General features: G+C 41.8%; 1 protein-coding gene across 1 annotated transcript in view; it reads left to right on the top strand.

Annotated features, from left to right (window-relative positions):
- The window catches only part of SYNE2 (spectrin repeat containing nuclear envelope protein 2), a 161,530-nt gene that overhangs the window by 82,480 nt on the left and 57,315 nt on the right, over positions 1 to 21,735 (top strand). The window contains exons 63-82 of the mRNA XM_018082417.3: positions 1,527 to 1,721; positions 2,271 to 2,345; positions 3,383 to 3,502; positions 4,264 to 4,371; positions 6,067 to 6,282; positions 8,102 to 8,269; positions 9,274 to 9,399; positions 10,273 to 10,385; positions 11,023 to 11,164; positions 12,104 to 12,235; positions 12,805 to 12,957; positions 13,204 to 13,413; positions 14,524 to 14,625; positions 15,644 to 15,763; positions 15,935 to 16,135; positions 17,531 to 17,704; positions 18,212 to 18,343; positions 20,134 to 20,330; positions 20,535 to 20,667; positions 21,513 to 21,695. Of these exons, the coding sequence (XP_017937906.3) occupies positions 1,527 to 1,721; positions 2,271 to 2,345; positions 3,383 to 3,502; positions 4,264 to 4,371; positions 6,067 to 6,282; positions 8,102 to 8,269; positions 9,274 to 9,399; positions 10,273 to 10,385; positions 11,023 to 11,164; positions 12,104 to 12,235; positions 12,805 to 12,957; positions 13,204 to 13,413; positions 14,524 to 14,625; positions 15,644 to 15,763; positions 15,935 to 16,135; positions 17,531 to 17,704; positions 18,212 to 18,343; positions 20,134 to 20,330; positions 20,535 to 20,667; positions 21,513 to 21,695 (3,000 nt within the window). The remainder of the gene's footprint in view (positions 1 to 1,526; positions 1,722 to 2,270; positions 2,346 to 3,382; positions 3,503 to 4,263; positions 4,372 to 6,066; positions 6,283 to 8,101; positions 8,270 to 9,273; positions 9,400 to 10,272; positions 10,386 to 11,022; positions 11,165 to 12,103; positions 12,236 to 12,804; positions 12,958 to 13,203; positions 13,414 to 14,523; positions 14,626 to 15,643; positions 15,764 to 15,934; positions 16,136 to 17,530; positions 17,705 to 18,211; positions 18,344 to 20,133; positions 20,331 to 20,534; positions 20,668 to 21,512; positions 21,696 to 21,735) is intronic.

The following is a 21,735-nucleotide window of genomic DNA, read 5'->3' as shown; positions in this document are numbered from 1 at the left end:
TCTTTGAGTGTGGGATTTTCTTTTTAATAGCTGTTGTTTTAGCAGACAACCCACTTCAGAATTGTAGCATTGCACGTATAGAAGTGGGCGATAGAACTGCCCATCTTCTTGAGAGGTTTCAGATAAAGAAGTGATGTTAATAAAGATTTGGTTTCTGAGGAAGTTATGGCTGACTAAGTTTGAAAAACAGTAGATGGTAAATGTATGCTGGAGAGTCTCCTGCTGCAATGAAACAAACATATATTGTACTTAGTGGGCATTTATAAAAATATGCCAAATTGTCATGGATGGCCGTTTCTTCATTCCAGTGACATTTTCTTGCCTCTACCTTTGCGAGATTTTATCTTGTAGTTTTGAGTGTACAAAAAGAGAAAAACATCCTTGTCTAAGCAGAGTTCCCCATGTCCTTTGTAAATTTGCTGGAGTTTCTGCCTCCACCTTCCCTGTCATGCCACCACATTTGAGTTATTAACAGAATAAGCTGTAGTCAAGGCAGAACCAGCAGTCTTACTGCTTTCATCTGTTACAGATTATTACTGGCATAACATCATTAATGATAGGGCATGGTGTGGAGTCGTTGCTGTTCTGATTTCAGGCCCAGCATCAAAGCTTGCTCTGATCAACTGAGGCCAGTGTGTAATGGGATATTTAGCCAGGTTTTGGTTTTCCAAGCAAGCAACAATGCTTCAAAGAGCTTTAGCACTTTTAGTAATTAAGAGAGTAGAGCAATTTATTCCTTGCCCTGTCTTACTCTGTTATTTGCTGTGCTTTCTTTGCTCACCTGGAGGCTGGGTGGTAAGGAAAACTCTAAGGGCAGAACACTGGCTAGAGCAATTGTCATGGCCAGGACTGAGATCAAGACAGATTTATTTCCCCCTTTGTTAGTGCAGAGTTACTTGGATTATTGTTTAGTCCCTGCAGAACATTAAATATTTTCCTTGCGCTTTATTGGGGACCATTTCTCCCAGTATGACATTCAAAGACATGGGATAGTTTTGTCCCTAGACATGTCCCTAAAACCCATCAAATGGTTTGTTTCCTTTCTTTAACTTCAGCAAAGACTCAGCCCTGAGCTTCCCTTGTTGCTGACTTTGCCCTCATCAAGGCTATCCTAAGTGCTTAGTGTCAGGTTTTTCCAGGGAAGGTAGTTGGAAGTTAACATCACCTGCTGTGACACACAGAGTAATGTAACCCATCTGCATTCCCTTTGTCCTGAAGGAAGCTAGTGTTCCCTTGGGTATGCAGGACCTAGTTAAAATTAGTTCCAGCCTGCCACAGTTTCCTTCCAGACTACCAGCTTGTGCACTACAAGTGGCAAGTGCTGTTCTGAGCTGAATCTGTTGCTGCTGTTTTGCATGTATCTGGACATCTGCTGCAGTGACAATGGGGAACTGTCCCAATGCCCTGAAAAAGGAAAAGGGGGAAATAGCCCCAGTCCCAGTAAGATGCATCACTGGTGTCATCTGTTACATTACTGTTTGGTTAAGTAAGAGTAATGGATGCTTATGGATGTTGTTACTCCTTAGGGAGAAATGGAAGCTGTAAAAGAAGAGATCATAAAGCTGTGCCAAAGAAAGGAAGATATCCTTACCGGGATGAAGAGCTCCATGTCTGAGCTTCACCAGCGCTTACAGCAAGACATGCCTGAATCAGCAGATGAATCTGTAGCCTCTGTGTTAGCACAGAGTAACTCAGTTGGGACTGATGTTTCTGGTCAGCAGGTAAGTGATCATTTACCTGAGAGCTGGAGAGGGAAGGTAAATAACCCTTCTTCCTCCTGGAGGAGTGGCGTGTGAGAGAGGAGCACCTCTGCAGCTGTGAATCAATACTGTTTCTCCTCCCCTTTGTGCTTCTGAGTGGCCCCAAAATGATTGAGTGTGATGCATTTCTAAGAGAAGCTAGGAGAAGAGTGCCTGTGGTTATTTTTCATCAGGAGCAGGTTCAACATGAAGTTTGTATCAAACAATCAGTAGCAAAATGCTCGATGTGTAGTTTGGTTGACAATCAGTTGTTCTGGGATTTTCAATAAATTATTTTCATGGAGCAAAAATAAATTTGTCCCTATTATATCTGGTATGTTGAAACTTAACAGCATCAAGTCCCAGTTTTCAGGGGTGCTGAATACCTGCAAATTTCAGTTACTTTAATGTAGGGTGCCAGATTTTCAGTGCTTCCCCAAAAGTGGACCCCTCTTTACAGGCAGAAAGGAAGAGGCTTTTACTGTTCTTGTCATGATTAATTGGGTTGTCTCTTTGTGTGTATTTTTGTAGTTGAAAAAAAGAGGAGTGGTATCTCTTCTGCCTTCTTTAGATGAAGAATCAGAAGACTGTTCTTTCCACAGCAAGGTGAGTTCAGTATATATCTTTATGTATACAGCTGTGTATGTAAGATAGAAGATTTTGGTAGAGGATGAACTATGAAAAATGTGTAAATATGAAATATTTCAGAACAAATTAGATACCTTTTATCACTGCAGGATACGAAGATATTGCACTCAAGCCAACCTACCAATATTCCAATGCCATTATTACACAGCACCTCGTTCTGTGATGTGTGATTCTGCTTTTGGTGGGATTGCTTATACAGTAAAAATCCATTTATGGAAGTGTTAGTGGCAAAATATGGGCCTAAATACCAGTGTTCATATGTGGGAGTGGGCTTCAGACAGGATTAGGCAGCCTCTGAATTGCTAAAACATAAAAGAAACAACAAAAATTATTTGTGTGTTTGAGCTTAAGAAAAAAGGGTATGACCAGGCTATTGGGAATGAGGTTAAAATGGGATAGATTTCTGGGAAAATGGGAGAAACTGGGAGACACTGTCCAACACCTTGCTCTGAATCTGGGGAGTCTGAATGCCCAGGTGAACTGCAGAGGAGCAAAGCTAGGAATAAAGATTCACGATGAAGTTAACTGCTTTCAGGAAAAAAAAAAATCCATGGCTAGACAGTGCAAAGAAGTCCAAAACAGCTTGGGTAGAAGTGGTGCCTCACTACTCTGATCCAAGCACTTCGATTTTAAGGTTTCTGATTCTACACCTCCACTGATGCGGGTTTTTTTACATGCAAGGCTTTTTAGGGGATAGGATAGGAGAAAGATTATTTTTTGCTTGTGTATTTTTATTTATTTTTTAAATAGTATAAAAAATGGGAATATTCTGAGATCTCTAGAGAAAACTATCAGCATCATCCAGCTGCCATTCATCTTGCAGCAGAGCTATAGAGCAAGGGAAGAGGAGAGCTCTGGGAAACAAAATAAAGATAGATAACCAAGGCAGAAATTGAGCAAAGTGTTACTAGAAGTTTGCAGTACTTTACATTGCCTGAAGGAATATCTGAGCTTCCTGTTCAGAAGCTAAAGCTGAGCTGTTACTGCTTTCAAAGGGAAGTCCAGCCACAGAGAAAGATGCAAGCTTTTGGCCTTCAGAAAGAGATGATGAAAGGCACAAGGAAGACAGTGCAACCTCTTGGTCTTCTGGTACCTTGTCGGATGGCATTGTTCAGGTAATGCACTCAGGTTTATCTCCATGGGGATGGGAACTCTTCTTTGTGGAAAAGATCTGCACAAATCCTAGGTATTGCTGAAGTCTGTAAAGCAAGAGAAGTGTAGAAATGCAGGACAAGATTGCCTTATTCATATCCTCCATATCACACTAAATTTTGCCATTTAAAATCTCTTTCTGTTGCACATATTGGTTGGACCAGTGACCCCTGAAAGGGTCTTTTCCAATCTAAATGACTCTATGATTCTAATTCCTTTTAGCCATACAAACCCCACAAAGATAAAAATACATGTTTAGTAGCAGTAATTTGTTTCCCTAATTCCTGCAAAGTCTCTAAAATGTGGGGAATGATTTGTGGAAGAGGTTCTCTTGGTACGTGAGAAAATCAGTGTCTAAGACAACCAGTCAGCTACAATTTTGATTCCATTCTGCTCTGTTCTTCTTGGTGTCTCAATAATGTTGTGATAGGTGCAACTGTTTTTCTCTACACCAGTGTTACAGGCATAAAAAAACTGTCTGTGAATACTTTTGGGCCAAGACCAGGATAGGTTTAGTGGCTGCTGCACTTTGAGGCTTCTCTAGCACAACAAAGCAATGGATCACAGAATCATAGAATCATGTAGGTTGGAAAAGACCTTCAAGATCAGTGAATCCCAGCTGCAAACCTAATGCTAACAGGTCCACCACTAAACCACCTTCTGAAGTGCCACATCTCCACTAAGAGTGATACAAATATTTCCACTGTTTCCTCTGTCTCTACAGGATGAGGATGTAATAATTGAATCGCACAGTAAACATGGTGAAGAAACATCTCTGCAAACTTTGGAGAGCACTGAAGACCCTGGCACAGGTGATGGCAGTCTGGCTATGGTGAGTTTGAAGGCCTGAAACAGCTGAACAAGGTCATCTTCTTAGTGTGTTGTATGACCTACCTAGTGGGTAGAGGCTCTGTTCTGTTATGGTTATGCTGTATTTGTAACGTTTGCTGTTGGTTTTTACAGCAGCAACCAGATCAAGTTCTAGTTGGGCTTTGGCCCTTCTAATTTTGTCCTTGCATAACCTCACAGCATCCTTGTGGTCTTCATGAGTTGCCTGTCCCTTCTTCCAAATGTGTTATACTCTGTTTCTCTGTGAGTTCCAGGAAGAGCTCTCTGTTCAGCCAGGACAGTCTTCTTCCAGTTTGGCCCCACTAGTGAATCTCCTCCTCAGAGTCCTTAATGCTTCTTAACCTTTTGACTTCCTCTCCCAGCTTCCTCACCAGGCTGAGCAGATGGTCCAGCTGGTCACACCTTACACTGCTGTTGTCCCTACTGCCTTCCAGTGCCAGTTCCAGGCTTTGGCACTCCCTGCAGCCCCAGACCTGGATGGCTACAATTTTTCGTGGAAGCCCTGCCTGGGTCACCACATCCTTTCTGGCACATGCAGAGGATGTGGCTTTTGGCCAAGTGGACAAATTACCAGGGAGTGTAGTGATAGGACAAGGAGTAATAGTTCTAAGTGAACTTAGATTGGTTATTAGGAAGAATTACTTTACTGTGAGAGTGGTGAGGCACTGGAACAGGTTTCTCAGAGAAGTTGTGGATGCCCCATCCCTGGAAACATTCAAGGTCAGATTGGACAGGGCTCTGAGCAACCTGATCCTAATGGAAGGTATCCCTGCTCATTGCAAGGTGGTTGAATTAGTTGGCTGTTAAAGGCCCCTTCCCACCCCAACTGTTCTATGATGACACTGATAGCTGAAACAATGCATTTTTGCTCCCTTTTTTTTGGCCAAATCTCATTTTAACATGGAGCTTGTACACTACCTCTGACCATGTCAGTTGCCTGAATGTGTGCTCTAGAGCCAGGGGAGCATACAAGTAGTTTTGTTCTTGTGGTGTTGTGCTTTATTTACTTACTAAGTTCCAGTGTTTGTATGCGTGGGGGCATATACAGACCTGTGCAGCCTCCCAAGCAACTGCTGATTATCTCCAAGCACTTTGGACTTCTCCTTATTACAGAAGTGTACAATGCAATATTGCTTCTTAAACGAGGGCAAATAAGAAGAATTACCCAACATTTAATACTTAAAATGCACCGTTTTTTTCTAGGGTGACCTAGAGCCTGAATAAAGCATATTTGACTGTTGGAACACACACAGGTAGCTTGTAAGCATTGCCCAACAGCTTGCTCTGCAGCTCCAAACTGCATTGCTTTTACATATAACTCCCACAGAAAAACATCTCTCCTGGGGGAGAGCTGGTTAATGGTGAGTCATCCTCTTCCTGTGCGCTCAGGAACTACCTGCGTGCTCAGGTATAGCTGTGCAAATGCAAATTGCTGCCTGGAAACCTGTTACACCAGATCTTGGATCTCCAGGCTGCTGCGTTCCCCTTTCTTTTTCTTTTTTCCCCTCTTTTTTTTTTTTTTTTCCTTTTCTTTTTTCCCAAGTCTGGGAACACTGTGACAGAGTTGTTTCGGAGCTCTTGTGAGTGTGAAAGTTAATCATTTCTCACCGGTAAGGGGAGGGGAAAGAAATGACAAACCAGAGAGTTAACCATGTTCTTTTCATGTGCTTTGCTTCAGAGCGACCGGCCGCCTCCAGTCCCCAACGTCGCCCTGGGCTCTCGAGGGGAAGCACTGGATGGCGGGAAGCCCGAGCCAGAATCCATCCTCCTGGTGTGCCAGGCCCAGGTTGCCGAGCTGGAACAATGGCTAGACAAAACTAAAATGTCCCTGAGGTCAGACCCTCAGACCCCCCGCGCGCAGCAGGTGGTGGAGCCGCAGCTTGCGGATTGCCAGGTAAGACGGAGCAGGAGCAGTAGGTTTGCTGCTGCCATCCAAACCAGGCACCCTTCCCTGGGGGGGTGTGTCTGCAGAAAAGCTGTGCTTGCTCTTCTCTCCCTGCTTCATCAGCTTCATCACACCATGCAGAGAGAGAACAGGTGACTGCTTGGCTTCAGTTTCAGGTGCAGCTTTGTAAGGGCTTAGTTAAGATACCTAGAGTTGGGATCTGTATGCATCCAGGGGATTTAGGTAGAATTCTGGAGTGTTTGTAAAGCTTTGTTTTTCTTTGGATTGTTTTCAAAAACATGGCTCATTATAGTTTAAATCCGCTATTAAAAGGCAATTTTTCATTGGTCTCAATCATGATAAATCAGCTAGAAACAAAAGAGTATTTTTTTCTTTTGACAGTTTCACTCTGTTTCTGTCAGACTAATTTAAAAGACTGGTATAAAAGAGCTTCCAAGCTGGTTAATTCTACTTTTGCACTTTTTGCATAGTTAGAAAGATGGCACTTTTCCCCTGCCCTCAGATATTTGGTCCTACTGCATTTACTCCTAGGGCAGCCTCTTGCCCCATGGCAGTGGAACAAAAGGAGTGGGTGGTACCTGTTGGTGAAAATGGGAGGAGGAAAACAGGACTGGCATGAGGGGCTGGGTGGGAGACAGTCCTGGCATGCAGCAAGTGCAGATTAAAACAAAGAATGCAGGCGAGCCGCTCTGAAGCTCATTGTGGTGCCAGTCTGGTGTGCCAGTTTACTTCAAACACTGAGTCTACCTAGAGCAACAAATTTCACTCACCATAAAGGAGCCAATACCAAAATGTCCCCATTTTAAATTACCAGGAGACATTTCCACCTGTTTTGTTGCTGGTTTGGGTGTTGTTTTTATTTTTTAATAGGAACTGAGTCCCTGCCAAGAAGTGCCTCTGGGTTTAGGCTGTGATTCAGCCAAGTGCTCAGGTGCTGAACTCTGTGGGAATTAGGATCCTGAATGCACCCAGGTGTCTGGATGCATCTGGATCCCATTCAGCATTTGTGTCAGCACAGGCCTCAATAGGGCAGTTCCAACTGGTGAAAACAAGCAGGCTTTGGGCAGATGTAAGAGCTGCTCAGTTCCTGTTGGCTTGAACTGTCTGGCTCAATGCAAAGATGAGAACTCAGGGGCGGAAGAGAATTTTCTAACCTAATCAAGACCTACACAAAAAGATACACATAGAACAAAGACAAATATTCTCCAGATCCAGGCGTATGATGTAAAGCAGTTAATTTATTACAGTTAATTACTTTGAAGTTGAGCCATGATACCTGTCTCCACACTTACCTTAAAAACATGAGTTTAAAGTATGCAGAGATGCACTTTGATTCAAAGCAGCTTGTATCAAAAAGCAGATCCCAGCAGCTTGCAGTGGCCTGGCTGACACATGGGAACATTGCTATGCACTGGTAATTCAGCATCCTTTGTCCCTAAGGGTGATGTGAGCAGTTTGTGCACTGCCTTTCTCCCCCCTGAGATGTGTTGTCTTCTTGGTCACACTCAAATGGAGTCTGTAATTTCTGCTCTCCTCTTTTATTGCTTCATATCTGGGTTAATATAACTTCCTACAGATGCTATTGTTTGAAACAGTGTTAAGACTAACTCTGTAAAAAATTTATTTAATTGTTCAGAATAAAAAGAGTCTATATTGGAGGAAATCTTGGGGGGGGCACAGCTATTTCTCTTGCCTGTATGTTTGTATTCTTTTCAAACAGGAGTGGTGTGAGCATTGACTTCAGAATGTTGTCAGGAGAGGAGTGTTGTACTTCTAAGAATGAATAATTATCTGCTGTCCCTTCTAGGTGAGGTTATCAGAGATTGAACAAAAGGTCCTCTCTTTACTGGAAGATTGTGGAGATAGTGCAGATTACCAACAAAAAACAGAGGCTCTTTCCATGAAGCTGAAGGAAGTGAAGCGCAATTTGGAGAATGTCCAGATGATGCTTCAAGACAAGTACAATGAAGAGCAGGTAAAGCATATGAATGCTGTGCAGACCAAGAGTGAGAGTCATGGTGCTTTAATGGTCTGTAGTTGCAGAAGAACAGTTAGAGCTCACCATGTGAAGCAAGGAAGGGAGAGAAGTCAATCAAAATGTCAGAGTTACTATTATTCTAGTTTACAGTCCTGTATAATTACTTGCAGTTTGTAGCAAGTAGTGGACTTTTAATGAGTTTCTGAACAGCATCGTTTCTGCTTTAAGTGCTCAGTGGTAGAAGTCAGCATTTTGCAAGGAATGTAGGAAAAGGACTGGGGTTTTGGTTTGGTTTTAAATGCCTTTAAAATGCCGTGATGTTTGTCTGGGATAGTATCACAGCAGAGAGGCTTTTCAGTAACTTTCTCTTTGAAGAATGCATAAATGGGAAGGACAGTGACTGACACAGCTGCACAGTCTTTGCTAAGTTTCCCAGTGGGTGAGACAATAACTCCTGGTTTCAGAGCTCATTCCCTTTTGTTGTACAAGGGATCAGAGAAGCTCACCTGATGTGTTTGTGTAATAGCTACAGTTTCTCCAGGGCTGGAGGAGCACAGTTTAAAAGGGAGCCTGCATGACCCAGGAGAGAATTAGTACTGGTAAAGGCTCCTGTTGAAATACCTCTGTGAGCGCAGACAGATAGAGAATCCAGGCACATGACCAAATTTATAAGTAAAAATTGCACATCCCTATAATTTGGTCAAACAATAAGAATGGAGGGTTAGTATCACCTAATCTGCTAACAGGTAAAACAAAGCAACTGTAACTGTTGGGGGAGAACTGTGAGAACCTTGGCAGCAGGTTAGAATGGATTAAACTTTCAGTAAACGGAACTGGACAAAAATCTTTGCAAAAGTAGCAATTGTGTTTCATGTGCTGCTGATTCTGTGTATAGTAAGTCTGAAACAGCTCTGCTTTTGCCTTTTCCCCAAACTGCACCTGAGGGGTTCTGCTCTCTTGTCAAGTCTGGAAGCTTTCCCCCACCGGGTCTCTCTTTACAGGTTAACAACAGGGAGAGGGTCGACCCAGAGCCCCTTGAGATCCTGCACTCAGATGGCTTCAGTGTGCCCCAGCCTGCCCTTGCCGAACAGCCACCCAGTTGGCACAATGGTCTCCAGCACCCACAGGTAATTCTCCTCCCATCCAGGAGCCAGGCTGCTCCACATCCCCTGTGGGTGGGGGAAACAGCTGCATTTACAGCTTCTGCAGAAGTTTGTCAGGATGCAGAAAGGTCTCACTCCTAAAATCCCTTGTCCAAAAGGTTTAGTAATATTGCAAAGCAGGGTGGGACCCTGACATTTGCCTTGTTTCATAATGATTCAGATGGCATCACCTATCCCTCCAGTCTCCTATCCTCGAGGCACTGATGTGTTGTGAAATCTGAATCCATGTATTGACATTAGTTTTGAAGATGCATTTGAAGCTAAAGCTTTGTGATGCTTTCCCATGGGCTAACTCACAAGGACTTTAAGGTGGTTGTTAGTACAATAAAAAAACCCTGTGATGTTCTGTGCTCTGCAAACTGCTTCTGTTTTACTGTCTGAAAAATTAACTTTTGCCATTTTGATGCTATTAGAAAAGAGTTGGAGAAAATTATCCAGGTTGAGCTGCTAGAATTGCTCACTTTTCACTCGACACTCTCTTTTTGACTAATGGAAATCATATTTGAGCAAATCCTCATTTTCCCTTGCCAGTCTCTCTGTCTAAGGATTGCAGTAGGTGGCCCTTAAATTTCCATGTTTACATAATTTGTTTCTGATTGATGGGTTTTGCTTTTAAATCTTCAGCTCAGGCAGAAATTCATTCCATAAAAATACATGTTTGCAGAAAACTGTTTGTTTTGTAAAGTCATGTTTACACATAAATTGCACTTTATTCTGACAGATGTATTCTTATTTTCATTGCCGAACGATTTCACTTAAAATGTGATTGGAAAAGCGCAATCATCATTTCAGATTATTACAGTTCAAATAACTGTTCATGCTGTCCTCTGTGCACAGGATCTGAAAGTAAAAGCAGCTGAGCAGAAAAGCCTCATTGACTTTATTGAGTCGTGCGTGGAAAAAATGCAGCCACAGCTTGAGGACAGTGTGACTCAGAAATCAGAATCAAGGTACGAAAAAACTCAGTTACCAGATTCAGTGATGTGAAACTGCCTAAACCTGCTGAAGGTTTGCAGTCATACCATTGGTGCCTGTAGAAGAAAAATGGCAGAAACTGGGGATATCTGCTGTCAACAGTCTAGAGAAATAGGGGCTCGTTCATGGGACACACTCCTTGATACTGGGCTGACTCCAGTGCTCAGAGTCAGTCTGGCTGTCAGGCAGGACTGACACCTGCTGTGAACTAAAACAGGCCCCTCTGGAGGCGAGTTGGGTGTGTCTGTTCACAGCCATTGCTGTACAAATGCACAGACACACCCAGCCAGGTTCAAAGGCAGCAACCTTGAAAAGGGGACGTGGGGGTCACGTACCTTCCAGTATGGAACTGAGACTTGCTACAGGCCTGTGCTCCCCATGTTGTCATTACAGACATGGAGGCTGCCAGCAGGCCTCTAGGATGTTTCATGGGAAGGGAAAAGTCCAAAGAAATGTATCAAAGCTTGGATTAAAGATCATCCATACATTTGGTTTCAGGCTGGTTTTGAGACAGGAGCAAGAGGAATTAATTTTACACAAGAAGCCTTACAAACCTGATTTTACTTATTCTGTTTCAGTGTTTGCCATTCTGACAATGTTTTCTCAATACAGCAGTGGAGAATCTGATTCAAAGAGCAAGCAGGCTGATCCCACCTTGGCTCCAAAGGATCAAATGGGAAATAAATGGCAATATTTACAACAAGAGCTGTCATCAAAGGTGAAATCTCCTCTCTGCCAGCTTGTGGAACCTCAGGTTTGTTTAAACACTCTGTGGGCAATCGTTTGTGGTAAAGATAGCAATTAGTGTATCTTCCTGTGTCACCTTAGCATGGCTCTTCATCAGATAACTGAAACCTGTGCAAGCATTCTCCAGAGGAGATTGTTACTGCATAGTGTTTTCATAATTGTCTTTTAATTTTACTTTGAGGTAAATTGTGTCTCTGAAGTAGTGACTACTAAGCACAGTGTGGGAGCACCTGGTGAGTCTTTGTAGTTAACATTCAGACTAGATGTTATCTGCTTCATTCTTTCAAGAGAACTCAGAGAGTTAGCCAGCAAGCTCCCAGCTGATTTTTTTGGATGTGGGTTAAGTCAATTAAGTGGGTTAAGTTCCCTCAAGTGAGAACATTTTGGTCAGAGCAAATCTCTGGCTAAAATTTTGTTCTGCCATTCACCATTGTGTTCTCTCATTCTCATATGTCAAAAGCAGAGTTTGGACTGCAACAAGAGCGCGCTGTGTTTATGTTCTGAACTGCAGAATTTTATTCCTTGGACAAAACTGTAATTCCTGTTATTAACAATTTTGTTCACATTAAATTAGGATAATTAGATTTATTATTCTCTGAAATTGCTGCTATACGAGACAGAATGTCAGACATAAAAGAATGAATGTCAGCTCTTTTGCAGGCAAGACTTAACCCTGCAGTGGGCAGTAGGGTTGCCTTAACACAAACTACAGCTGTAGCCCTTAAAACTGGGAATCAGAGGCTCCTTTTTCAGTCAGCCTCCCATCAGGGCATAGCCTGCCCAACTTTTGCCGGTATAAAGGGATCCCTGCTATCCAGGTGCTTTATATTAGTGCCTTAAAAGTTTCATTTTAATGCTTTTTTAGAGGAGTGATATTTCATTGCCCATAACCCTGTCTTCACTTGAGCTTTTCACCTAATTTCAGTGTTCCTTTTTCAAATGTTAGATTACAACAAAGATGAACATGCTGCCCCGAGGAACATTCACAGGTGCAGGAACCCCAACCGTGGAAGAACTGAAAACTTACACTGTCCAGCTGGGAGACCTGAGCCAGGAAGCAAATGTGGTGCATGCACAGGTAAAAATGGCATGTCCTGGCATTGCAAAAAATACCAGGGATTCTAGAAACAAGACACTGCTTGGACACTGGGAAACAGTCAATAATCATATTATTGCAAGTGGCATTCACTGTAGTGAGCTTTTGCATTGGGTGTGGAGTAGAATGTAGAAATCAGCTTTGGATTTTGAGAGGAAACATTTCAAATTTCAGCTATGATACTTCTGCTAACTGAATCCAAAGATTTGCTAGTGTGGGTAAAAATCCTCAAGCTATATAAAGCAAGGAAAATTATTTCAGTAAATCTGCAGGATTGGAGCTGACAAGACAAATTTGCTATGCTCATTCCTGAGATTAGAGACCTGAAAGACCACAGCCAGTCTCTAATAAATAAAGGGTTATTGTCTCAGCTTTGTCCTTGACAGCTCTGAATGTTACATGCATATAATTGTCTCATGAGTCTGTCTCTCACTATTTAATTAATTCCATTTTATTATTAGCTGACCAAACCTCTAACCTTATATGAGTGAATAAATCTTAGCCATGCCTTGGGTGAAAGTACTGAAAACTTCTGGCTTGCATTTACTCAGGATAACGTGGCAGAGGAAGTCTCTTCCAATTTGGACAGAAAGTTGTTTGAGTTGCTTCTGGCGATCAGCCGATGTTTGAATAACATGGAGGAGATGTTAAACACCTCAGTCCTCTCCACGGAAGAGGCAGCCGTGCAGCAGGCTCTTTATGAGGTAACTGTCCATTCTGGGAAGGAGAAATCCCAGTGGATTTCTGTTACAACAGAATATATATGGCCTTATATTTCCCCTCTGTTTTGCTGGCATTATTCAGGAATAACAGCACCAAACTATTTGGTATTGCACAAATTTGGGCCTATTGCTTTTAACAATTACCAACTTGAGTCCTGCTACCTTTCACAGCTGAGAGTCCTCAGAAAGACCATTTTCACTCATATTACTTTTCTTTCAACCCTTTAGACTCTGTCTGTCGAGCTGCAAAAACTTCACGCTGATCTGAGTGATAAAAAGGATGATCTCCTGAAGTCTATTAGCTGTGCTGGTGGGAGCACAGATGTGTTCTGCGAGTGCTTTAACAACTTGCAGGCACGGCTGGAACAAACTCAAGCTGCCACTGCTTCAAGGAGCAACTCAATGAAAGCTGGGCTGGATCATAATAGCAATTATCTGGTACTCCACTGCCAAATGAACATCTTGTTTCACAGCATCTGTTAGACTTGTCAGTGTTAATGCATTTGGATTACAGATGAGCAACCTCTAATGGACTTTTTTTTTTTTTGCTACTAAACAAACTTGTCTTGGCCTCTCAAGAAGCAAATTAATTTTGCTGGTTACAGTGCTGTTTGCAGTGCTGACTGCTATAGAGGCCCGGAGCACGGTAGAAAATTTGCATGCAGAAAGTATGGAAGTAACCTGGTATCCCATGCAGGCTGAGCTACAGGCTAAAGCAAGTTTCTATGTGTAGGGATTAGGCCAAGGAGAGTTTCATGTATTGCTTCTGCTGCTGTGTCCTCAAGAGAGGCAGCCTTCTTCCCTTTTGGTGCCATGTCTGACACTGGGCTACTTCTAGCAATGCATTGGAGGTTGATTTGGCCCCACTGTATTTACTGTTCCTTTAGACTTTGTGCCACGGTAGCAGAAGCCATAGTTTTGCAAATTTGCCCTTTTTTTGTTCTTTCTCAGAAAAGCAGATAATGAGAAGCTTTTCTTTAGATTCTCGTGATGTGCTGAATCAACTAACTATTGCTGGAAAACACTCAGATCAGGTATTCAGTCTGAAGTAAGGAAAGAGCCTGGTCTTTGAAATACAGTTTGCAGTGTCCAGCAAAACTTCAGTGTGCTCATCATCTGCAAGATGGCCTGGCTCTTTACTGCTGAATAATAAAGCAGTTCCGTTGAAGAACACTGGGATATTGTCTCCAAACAGCAGCAGAACTAGTCTAGCAATGTTTATTTATGCAGAATCCATGGAGCTCCATCAGTCAGCCAGTAATGGGCTCATTTTCTTATTTTCAGAAGAGAAGAATTTGATAAGTTTCACAGATTTTTACAGTCATAGAGGATCATTGGGACAGACTAATCTACCTTCTTACACTACACAGACTCCAGAATTTCCCTCTCTAAATTACTGCTTTAAGCCCATAATGCACATGCTTTATTTTTTCTGGTTTTTTTTAAAGGAGGAAAACATGCTTTTGCTGTTGTTTACTGTGTAATTTTGTCTGGTCATTACTCTATTCCTGATACATGATATATTTCTGATGTTTGTTTCTTTTGCAGAATCAAACCAGGATGCTCTATGATCAGTTAACTGAGAAAAAAGCTGCTCTGCAACAATGCTTGAATGAACTACATGGACATAATGTTTCTGAACAGCTTCAGGTAATTTTATTCAAAGGAAAGGAGAGTTTTTACAGCATTAGCTATTATTTCCAGTTTTCTGCAATCTATTAAGTTTCATATTTTATAAAGTTTGAGTCTCACCTAGGTTTTAAAATTGAGAAAGGCCAGAGTTCAGTATTTGCCATATTTGCCCCCTCCTTTTTTTTTCCACTACACCCCAATCTGTAGACAGACCTTTTGTAGCTCTTTTAGTTGTTGGAGTGGAGAAACCAGTCTCTCCACAACCTCTCAGAGCAAATACACCTCATACTATTAAAGGGGAAAAAAAAGAACTACGCAGAGTACAGCACTTCACACATTTGGCCTTTTTATATGCAAAACTAGCTTTTTTTATGTGGGAATAGGACTCTAGTATTTATAGCTACTCATGTAGCATTTATGAGCACTTTGTCATATGGAATTTGACCAGTTAAACTATTTTCTTTGACCTTTATAGGGATTAGAAGAGAATTAAAAATTAACAGACTGCATATCCTTCCTAGGATGGTCATTGGCCATCTACCTACTTGTTGCCGAAGCAAAGAGGGTATCTGGAAACTTCTTTATTACAGGCTCATAGCCTTGTTTACAGGCATAATTTTCTGCCAGACTGAGAGCTGTGTTCCCTGCTGAATCCCCTAGCAGGGATTGCTGCCTTGGGTATATTCTGTCAGGTAACCACTCTTGGAAAAGAAATGCCAGACATATATAGCTTTCCTTTCTTCAGAGAGGACTTGTCTCAATTCATTCCTAACTGAGTATTTCTGGTTCATAAAAAAAATGGTGTTTTCTGAGTCCATGATTCCTTTTAATGGCTACTCTTGAATTAGTAAACTGAAATGCATGTTGAATGCTATACTATGTCATGAGCAGTCTTGTCCATTTAGTTTTATAAGATCATTGGATCTTCCAAAGTACTGGCACAGATCCAACCTCTGGATCCACTGCTCTACCAGTGATAATGGAAAGTTTAATGGAATGGAACTCTTCCTAGTAGCTTATTTTGTCCTTCTTTCAGAAAGTTGATGCCTATGCTTTGGAGCTGCAAAACTTTGAAAACCAAGTGGCAAAATTGAGAGGCCATGGAGAAAGATTGCAGTTACCTATCACCTTAATCCAGGAAGCTTATAAATTAGAGGTAAGGGGACAGTACAGTTTCCACTTACTCAGCAAGGTTTGATTTTTTGAAGCACGTTTTTTTTTCAGCATCCAAAGGCTGATGGTTGTTTTGTTTTCTGGGAACGTATATGTGGGGTTGTGGGATTTACTTCTGTCCTTCATGAATTGCTTAACTGTGTTTACATTATAGGATGTTTTGGATGACATGTGGGGGATTCTGAAAGCAAAGTATGTGGAGCTGAACTCCCCTTCCATCAGTGAAAGCCAGTATGAGGACTTACTTCGTGGGTTTGCAGAGCTGGTAGCTATTGGAAGAGAGAAGATGGCACAAGATCCAAAGCACCTAGCAAAAAGCAGAGCAGCTCTGCAGTCTCACCTGGAAAATCATAAGGTATAAGATGCTTATCACAGCACTGCTTAGATCAGCACAGCAGGATCACTGTTTGTTGTGAGTGGTTTCTCCAGTGAAATGGAGAAGAATAACTGACTCATGCATGGGGGAGGGACTGGAATATGTGCAGAAAACAAAGCAAAGGTTTCCAGTAAACCAAAACAGGACCCACTAAAATATGAAAGAGTGGCTGTTATTACAAATGCAGTTTTGGTGATAAATTACTACTTTTGCTTACTCAGAACACATTGATGTGTAAGGAAAACACATGTCCTTCTAAGTACTGACAGTAAATCAGGAGTGAGGTTCCTGAAATTGTATAGCAACTGGGAGTTGAGCCTTTGCTTTCAGCATTCTGTGCCATCATGATCTGGTGGAGGAAACTTACCCATAGCAGCCACTTTTCCAATGGGAGGGTAGTTGAGACCCTCCCCTTTGCAGCCCAGTGTCCCTTGTATTCAGCTGCTACATGCTTGGTGGGAGATGCTGAGAAGGCACCTGCATCCTCACTGTCCTGCACTTGGCAAGCAGCCCTGGCCAGCACCAGTCACTGGAAGGTGTCTTTGTCATGTCAATGCCTTGATGTAACTGCTCCATGTAGCTTAAACTCCTTAAAAATTCCTTCAAGTGCTGAGCACTGCAAACCACTACTCCAAAGTCATAGGAGTCAGGCATAGGTGGTTGTCACTCACAGCTTGCCCTTAGCAAAACCAAATATTAGGAATTTGTTTACAAAGCAAAACAAAACTGCAAAAGCCATTTTCTCTACCCTGGTAGGAATGCTCAGGATGCTCACACAACCTATGCCTGGAGTATGGTCTTTAAGTGAAATTCTTGTACTAGTTATTAGTTCTTAATGAAGAGTGCCTTGATTGAAGACCCTGAAACCTTTCTTTTTGTGGGGGAAAGTGCTGTGTTGAGATTCAGACATTTACCAAGAGCCATAACTAAATCAAACTGTTGCCTTGTAGTTATATGAAACTATTGTTCCCTGCCTACTACTTATTGCTTGAAGTCACCTGAAATCTAGGTGAAGCAAACTGGATAATTACTGTGTGTGGTGATAACTACCTCATGCTAAACTACACATTTATTTACAGCTAAACTTTTCCTTGCATTATCTTCCTACAGCATCTATGAATTTCATACAAACTGAAAGTATAAATGTAGATCTTTCTCTTTAGAAATGTATAAATGAGAACAGTGTATTCAGCTCATCACTCATTTCTGACTAACTGTGAAATGATCAGTGACTGCCCATCTTGGGGTGATGCAGAATTTGGGTAGTAGTCTCCTGACTCCAGCTGTGCCCTGAAACTGGCTTCTCAATGAGTCTTTTCCTGCTGTGAATGTGTGATCTCTCTTAAAGACCAAGCTTTAACTTGTTTTTTTCAGGACTTTTTCCGCAACCTCATGACCCGCACGGCTTACATGCAAGCATTTTCTAAGAGAGTGAGTCCTTCTGTCCTGCAAAAGAGAGAGGAATTCTGGAAAGAGCTGGTGAATGAAGTCAGGTTGCTGGAGCAGAAGGCCTGCCAATATGGTATCCACTTAGAAAGCCTGTTAAAGGTAATAACTCAAAAGAAACCCAGAGTAAAAGCTGGAGGGAAGAAGAAAAGTTTCATCTAAGGCAACTCTTTTCCCACCAGTGATTCTTTGGCTAGTAGTTGTCCTTTCCTGACTGCACTGGACAACAACAGTCCATTAGTTATTCTGTGTGTGTCAGTAAACCAACTTTATCCTTGCAAGTCTCTGAAAGTGGACATTTCAACTTATGATTCTGACATGGGTGGGACTTTATGACTTCTTGCAGTAACTTTTGAGTGCCTGGACTGACAGAAGAGCCTTTTAAGGTACAAAAATACCATCAACACTCTAAAATAAGACTTAATCTTAAAACACACCTAGGGAATAAAAAAATTATGTACACCACTTTAAAATAAGAACCCTTGAAGATACTGGAGAATGAATAATTAATTCATCTGTGGTGAAATCATGTCTCACTTTATTTAAATTTCCATATTATTCACCTATTTTCATGTTATGTTTCATTAAATGATTCAATGTATTTTTTAGGAATGGATGGTGTTTGATGAGGAACGCCTAGTTTTCAATAAGGAGTTAGAGGCACTTGCCTCTACGTTGCCTTCTGTCAATTTAGTAGAAGAAACTGAAGAGAGATTAATGGAAAGGATTGCACTTCTAGAGGTATTTATGTGTTTCTCCAACTGGCTTTCTTTGTGGATCTGTAGTTGGCCAAAAGATTAGTTAGAATGTGAGAAGATGATGATTTTTAGGACCCTGTTTCCTTTGTCTCCTTGCCTGTGTGTGGATGCAAGCCAACAACTTTTAAAAGTATCAGGGGACCAGGCTGCTAATTCCAGCCACAGGCTACAAGTTCATCTAAGTGGGAATAATGACTATAGCTACTTTAGAAGTTGGTCTGCAAATGCAAATATTTGGGATAAGATGGTGTGCAGGCTCCATGGATCCCAAATACAGCAAGGAGCTTTGGAGTGCACACAGAGCCACTTCTCTGTAATTCAGGAAAGATTTTCATGCCATGGCGTAAAACCTGTGGAAGAGGAGAATCAACCTAGTGCCTTCAAATACCTGAAAATATGAAGTATTTGAACCCCTATTGCAACCCTGGTTGCAGCTGCATCTCTGATGGCAGAGCTGCATCTTTTATTTGGAACCTCAGCTGCAGTTGGAAATATTTTATCCATGTTTTAAACACATTTAAATATAAGGATATGAAAGCAGCTTTTATGATTGTTTTATAAAATTAAGAAGAAATAGTATTCAGTAACCTTAGTGATGTATTTTCAGAGAGTGCTCTGCATTCCTCAGAGGTGTGACCTTTCTCAGTCTTCAGAGGACCCACTCCATTAGAAATTTTTGAATTAATAAATGTTTGGGTCTATACTGAGTCCAGTTTGATATTTAGATTCATAGACTATAAAGGGCAGAAAGGATTATAGTGATTTAATCTGTCTGACTGCATGAAAGAGGTCACTGGATATTCCCAGAAAATTCTGAGCTTATATTAAAGCTTTTGTAATGGATCAACAGTAGATATTTATGATCATAGTGGCCCTCTGGTGCTTTTGATACCTGTTGCACTGAGGCAGGAGACATGCAATGCATAATCAGTAAGTGTGAAGTTGCCTAGTTTTCCTTGGCTCTTTAAGTTTTTAACTAGCTCTTCACTCTTTATTTGTCTTTAAAGAAATCAGAAACAAAGTAGTAAAGCTACCTTCACAATTTCAAGGACAGGGCAGAATAAAATTCTCTGGGGCTTAATTCCTGTGAGACAAATATCTCTATTAACAATATTGTACATGTCTGGATAGAAGTGAGATGCACATCACACAATTGCTACTTTGTTTTCTCCCTGGGACTGATCTGCTTCCTGCTTTTTTTTTTCTTTTATACTCTTTCCTCATTTTGACCTTCCAGTGAAGTGTTGTAATGGTAAAATGCTGACTAAGGAAACCAGACCACTCCTATTTTTTTTCCTTAATGAGTTTCACTGTTCACTCTTTGTTCCTCTCTGCCACCATTATTCAATAATTATCCCAACAGTTTCCTTCAAAACTCTGGTAACATTTCTTTTTAAATAGGATAGAACCTGAAGGAAGCACAATAACTTTGAGGGGAACAGGAGGACAATAACAATAACTTTCTGGTGGGAACAGCCATATGTTTGGACAGTGCAGCCAGATCTGACAGTCTTTGTCCATTGCCTGAGGTTTGCATGGGTCAGAAACGCCCATCAAATCATAACACATTCTGATTATCTATGAAAGTATGTTGAGATCTGTCTTGATCTCTCTAGGGGAAACAAAAAAACCCACCCACTCTTATTTGGAAAATAAAATACATGACAGAGTAAGTGTGAGATTAAGAAGTCAGAACAAATTATATGTGTTTTCCTAGCTGTGTTTTCTGTTTTTAAAATATTATTGTTCTGCAAACTTCCCATATTCTGACAGCAAATCAAAATCAGTGTTGATGAAAAGCATGCCAGACTATACCAGATGGTGAAAGAAGGGAAGAAATTGCTGACTGCTGTGAGCTGTCCAGAAATAAGAAGCCAGATTGGGAAGCTGGAAGAGCAGTGGTTGTCTTTAACCAAAAAAGTTGGCCATGAACTACACCGACTTCAAACGTTACTGAAGCTCTTGGTCAGGTGGGTGTAACTCAAAAAGCAATTAGAGATATCAGTTAGACATCAGTTTCTGATCTTCTATAGGTGATAGCTGTAGTCAAGCTTCTGCAGGCTCCTGTAGCAGCAGGGGTGCCTCTTCACAGAGAGGAGGACAATTTGGAGGATGAGAAATGTGTCCTAGCCTCAGCTAGATGTAATTTTCTGTGTTTTGTTTCCTCCTTGTAGCTACAACAGAGACTCTGAGGAATTAATGAAATGGCTGGACTCTGCTCAGCAGAGAATGAATTTTTGGAAGGAGCAGTCTCTCAATGTGTCACAAGATCTTCCCACCATCAGGGACAACATCAGCAGCTTGTTTGTAAGTCATTTCTGCTGCCAGGTTTAGATAAGGCATTGTGACTTTTGGTGAAAATGACCATTTTGAGAGGTTTTTGTATTTGCCATGAGGTGTAAACTGCCCATGTAATACAGCACTGAATGGGTGTGTGCCCCAAAGCCACCAAAAACCTTCCTTCAGATCCTGAGGCTGGCGAGAGATCGAGAGATCGGAAATCAGAATGGAATCCTCTGTAATGAGCTCACAGCCCAGCCAGGATCTCTTTCTTATGCAAGTACAGCATACTGGCACTGTTTCTGTCTTGCTCCTGATGCCAAACACCAGATCCAGCAGTTCTGCCAAGCTGCCACTTAACAGCAGAACCTGGAGCGTGGGCTCAGGGTACGGGAGGGATGAAGATGCTCAGCCAAAGTCAGGAAAGGGAAATATGCTGAATTGCATTTCATGTGTTTGCCTGCCCCCCTGTGCTGTGCTCCCCTTGGATGACCAGCCAGGAGGTTCAGCCCCAGTATAAGGCCAGACAGAAGGAACAGTGCACAGTGGGAAAGCAGAGCATCGTGAAGGTTGGACTGGTAGGTGTGAGCTGGCTGGAGACCTGAGGACTGGGGTTCCTCCCTGAACCTCTGTGTGAAGTGAGAATCAGGATTTTCCCATCCACATGGATGGGGCAAAAAGTGGCATTCAGCATTGTATCAAGCTGGCAGAAAAATGCTTTACCTGCTGCCAGAACATGTTGAGCTCACTGTTAAACTTGGTAAAATCTGCTTGAAGCATTTCATCCTGTGACTGAAAACGTGGTTTGTCTTATTCATTTAAATAGATATTTAAATATTTACCATCTCTTAAATTTCTCCTGTGCACCTCAGACGTTCTCTAAGGAAGTTGATGAAAAATCTTCCCTGAAGTCATCAGTGGTGAGCACTGCCAACCAGCTCTTTCACGTGAAGCAAGCTGATACTGCAGCACTTAGGTCATCTTTGGCAAAGTTTGAGCAAAAATGGGGAGAGCTGATTACACAACTCCCAACCATCCAAGAAAAGCTTCACCAGGTGAGGAGACACTCTGCTGCCATCTCTCAGTTCAAGCTAA

This window comes from Manacus vitellinus, unplaced genomic scaffold (genome assembly GCF_001715985.3).
Source record: "Manacus vitellinus isolate BGI_N305 unplaced genomic scaffold, ASM171598v3 scaffold_6_pilon, whole genome shotgun sequence".
Classification (NCBI taxonomy): Eukaryota; Metazoa; Chordata; class Aves; order Passeriformes; family Pipridae; genus Manacus; species Manacus vitellinus.
Note: the sequence above shows the minus strand (reverse complement) of the source record. Positions and strands in the feature narration are given on the sequence as shown.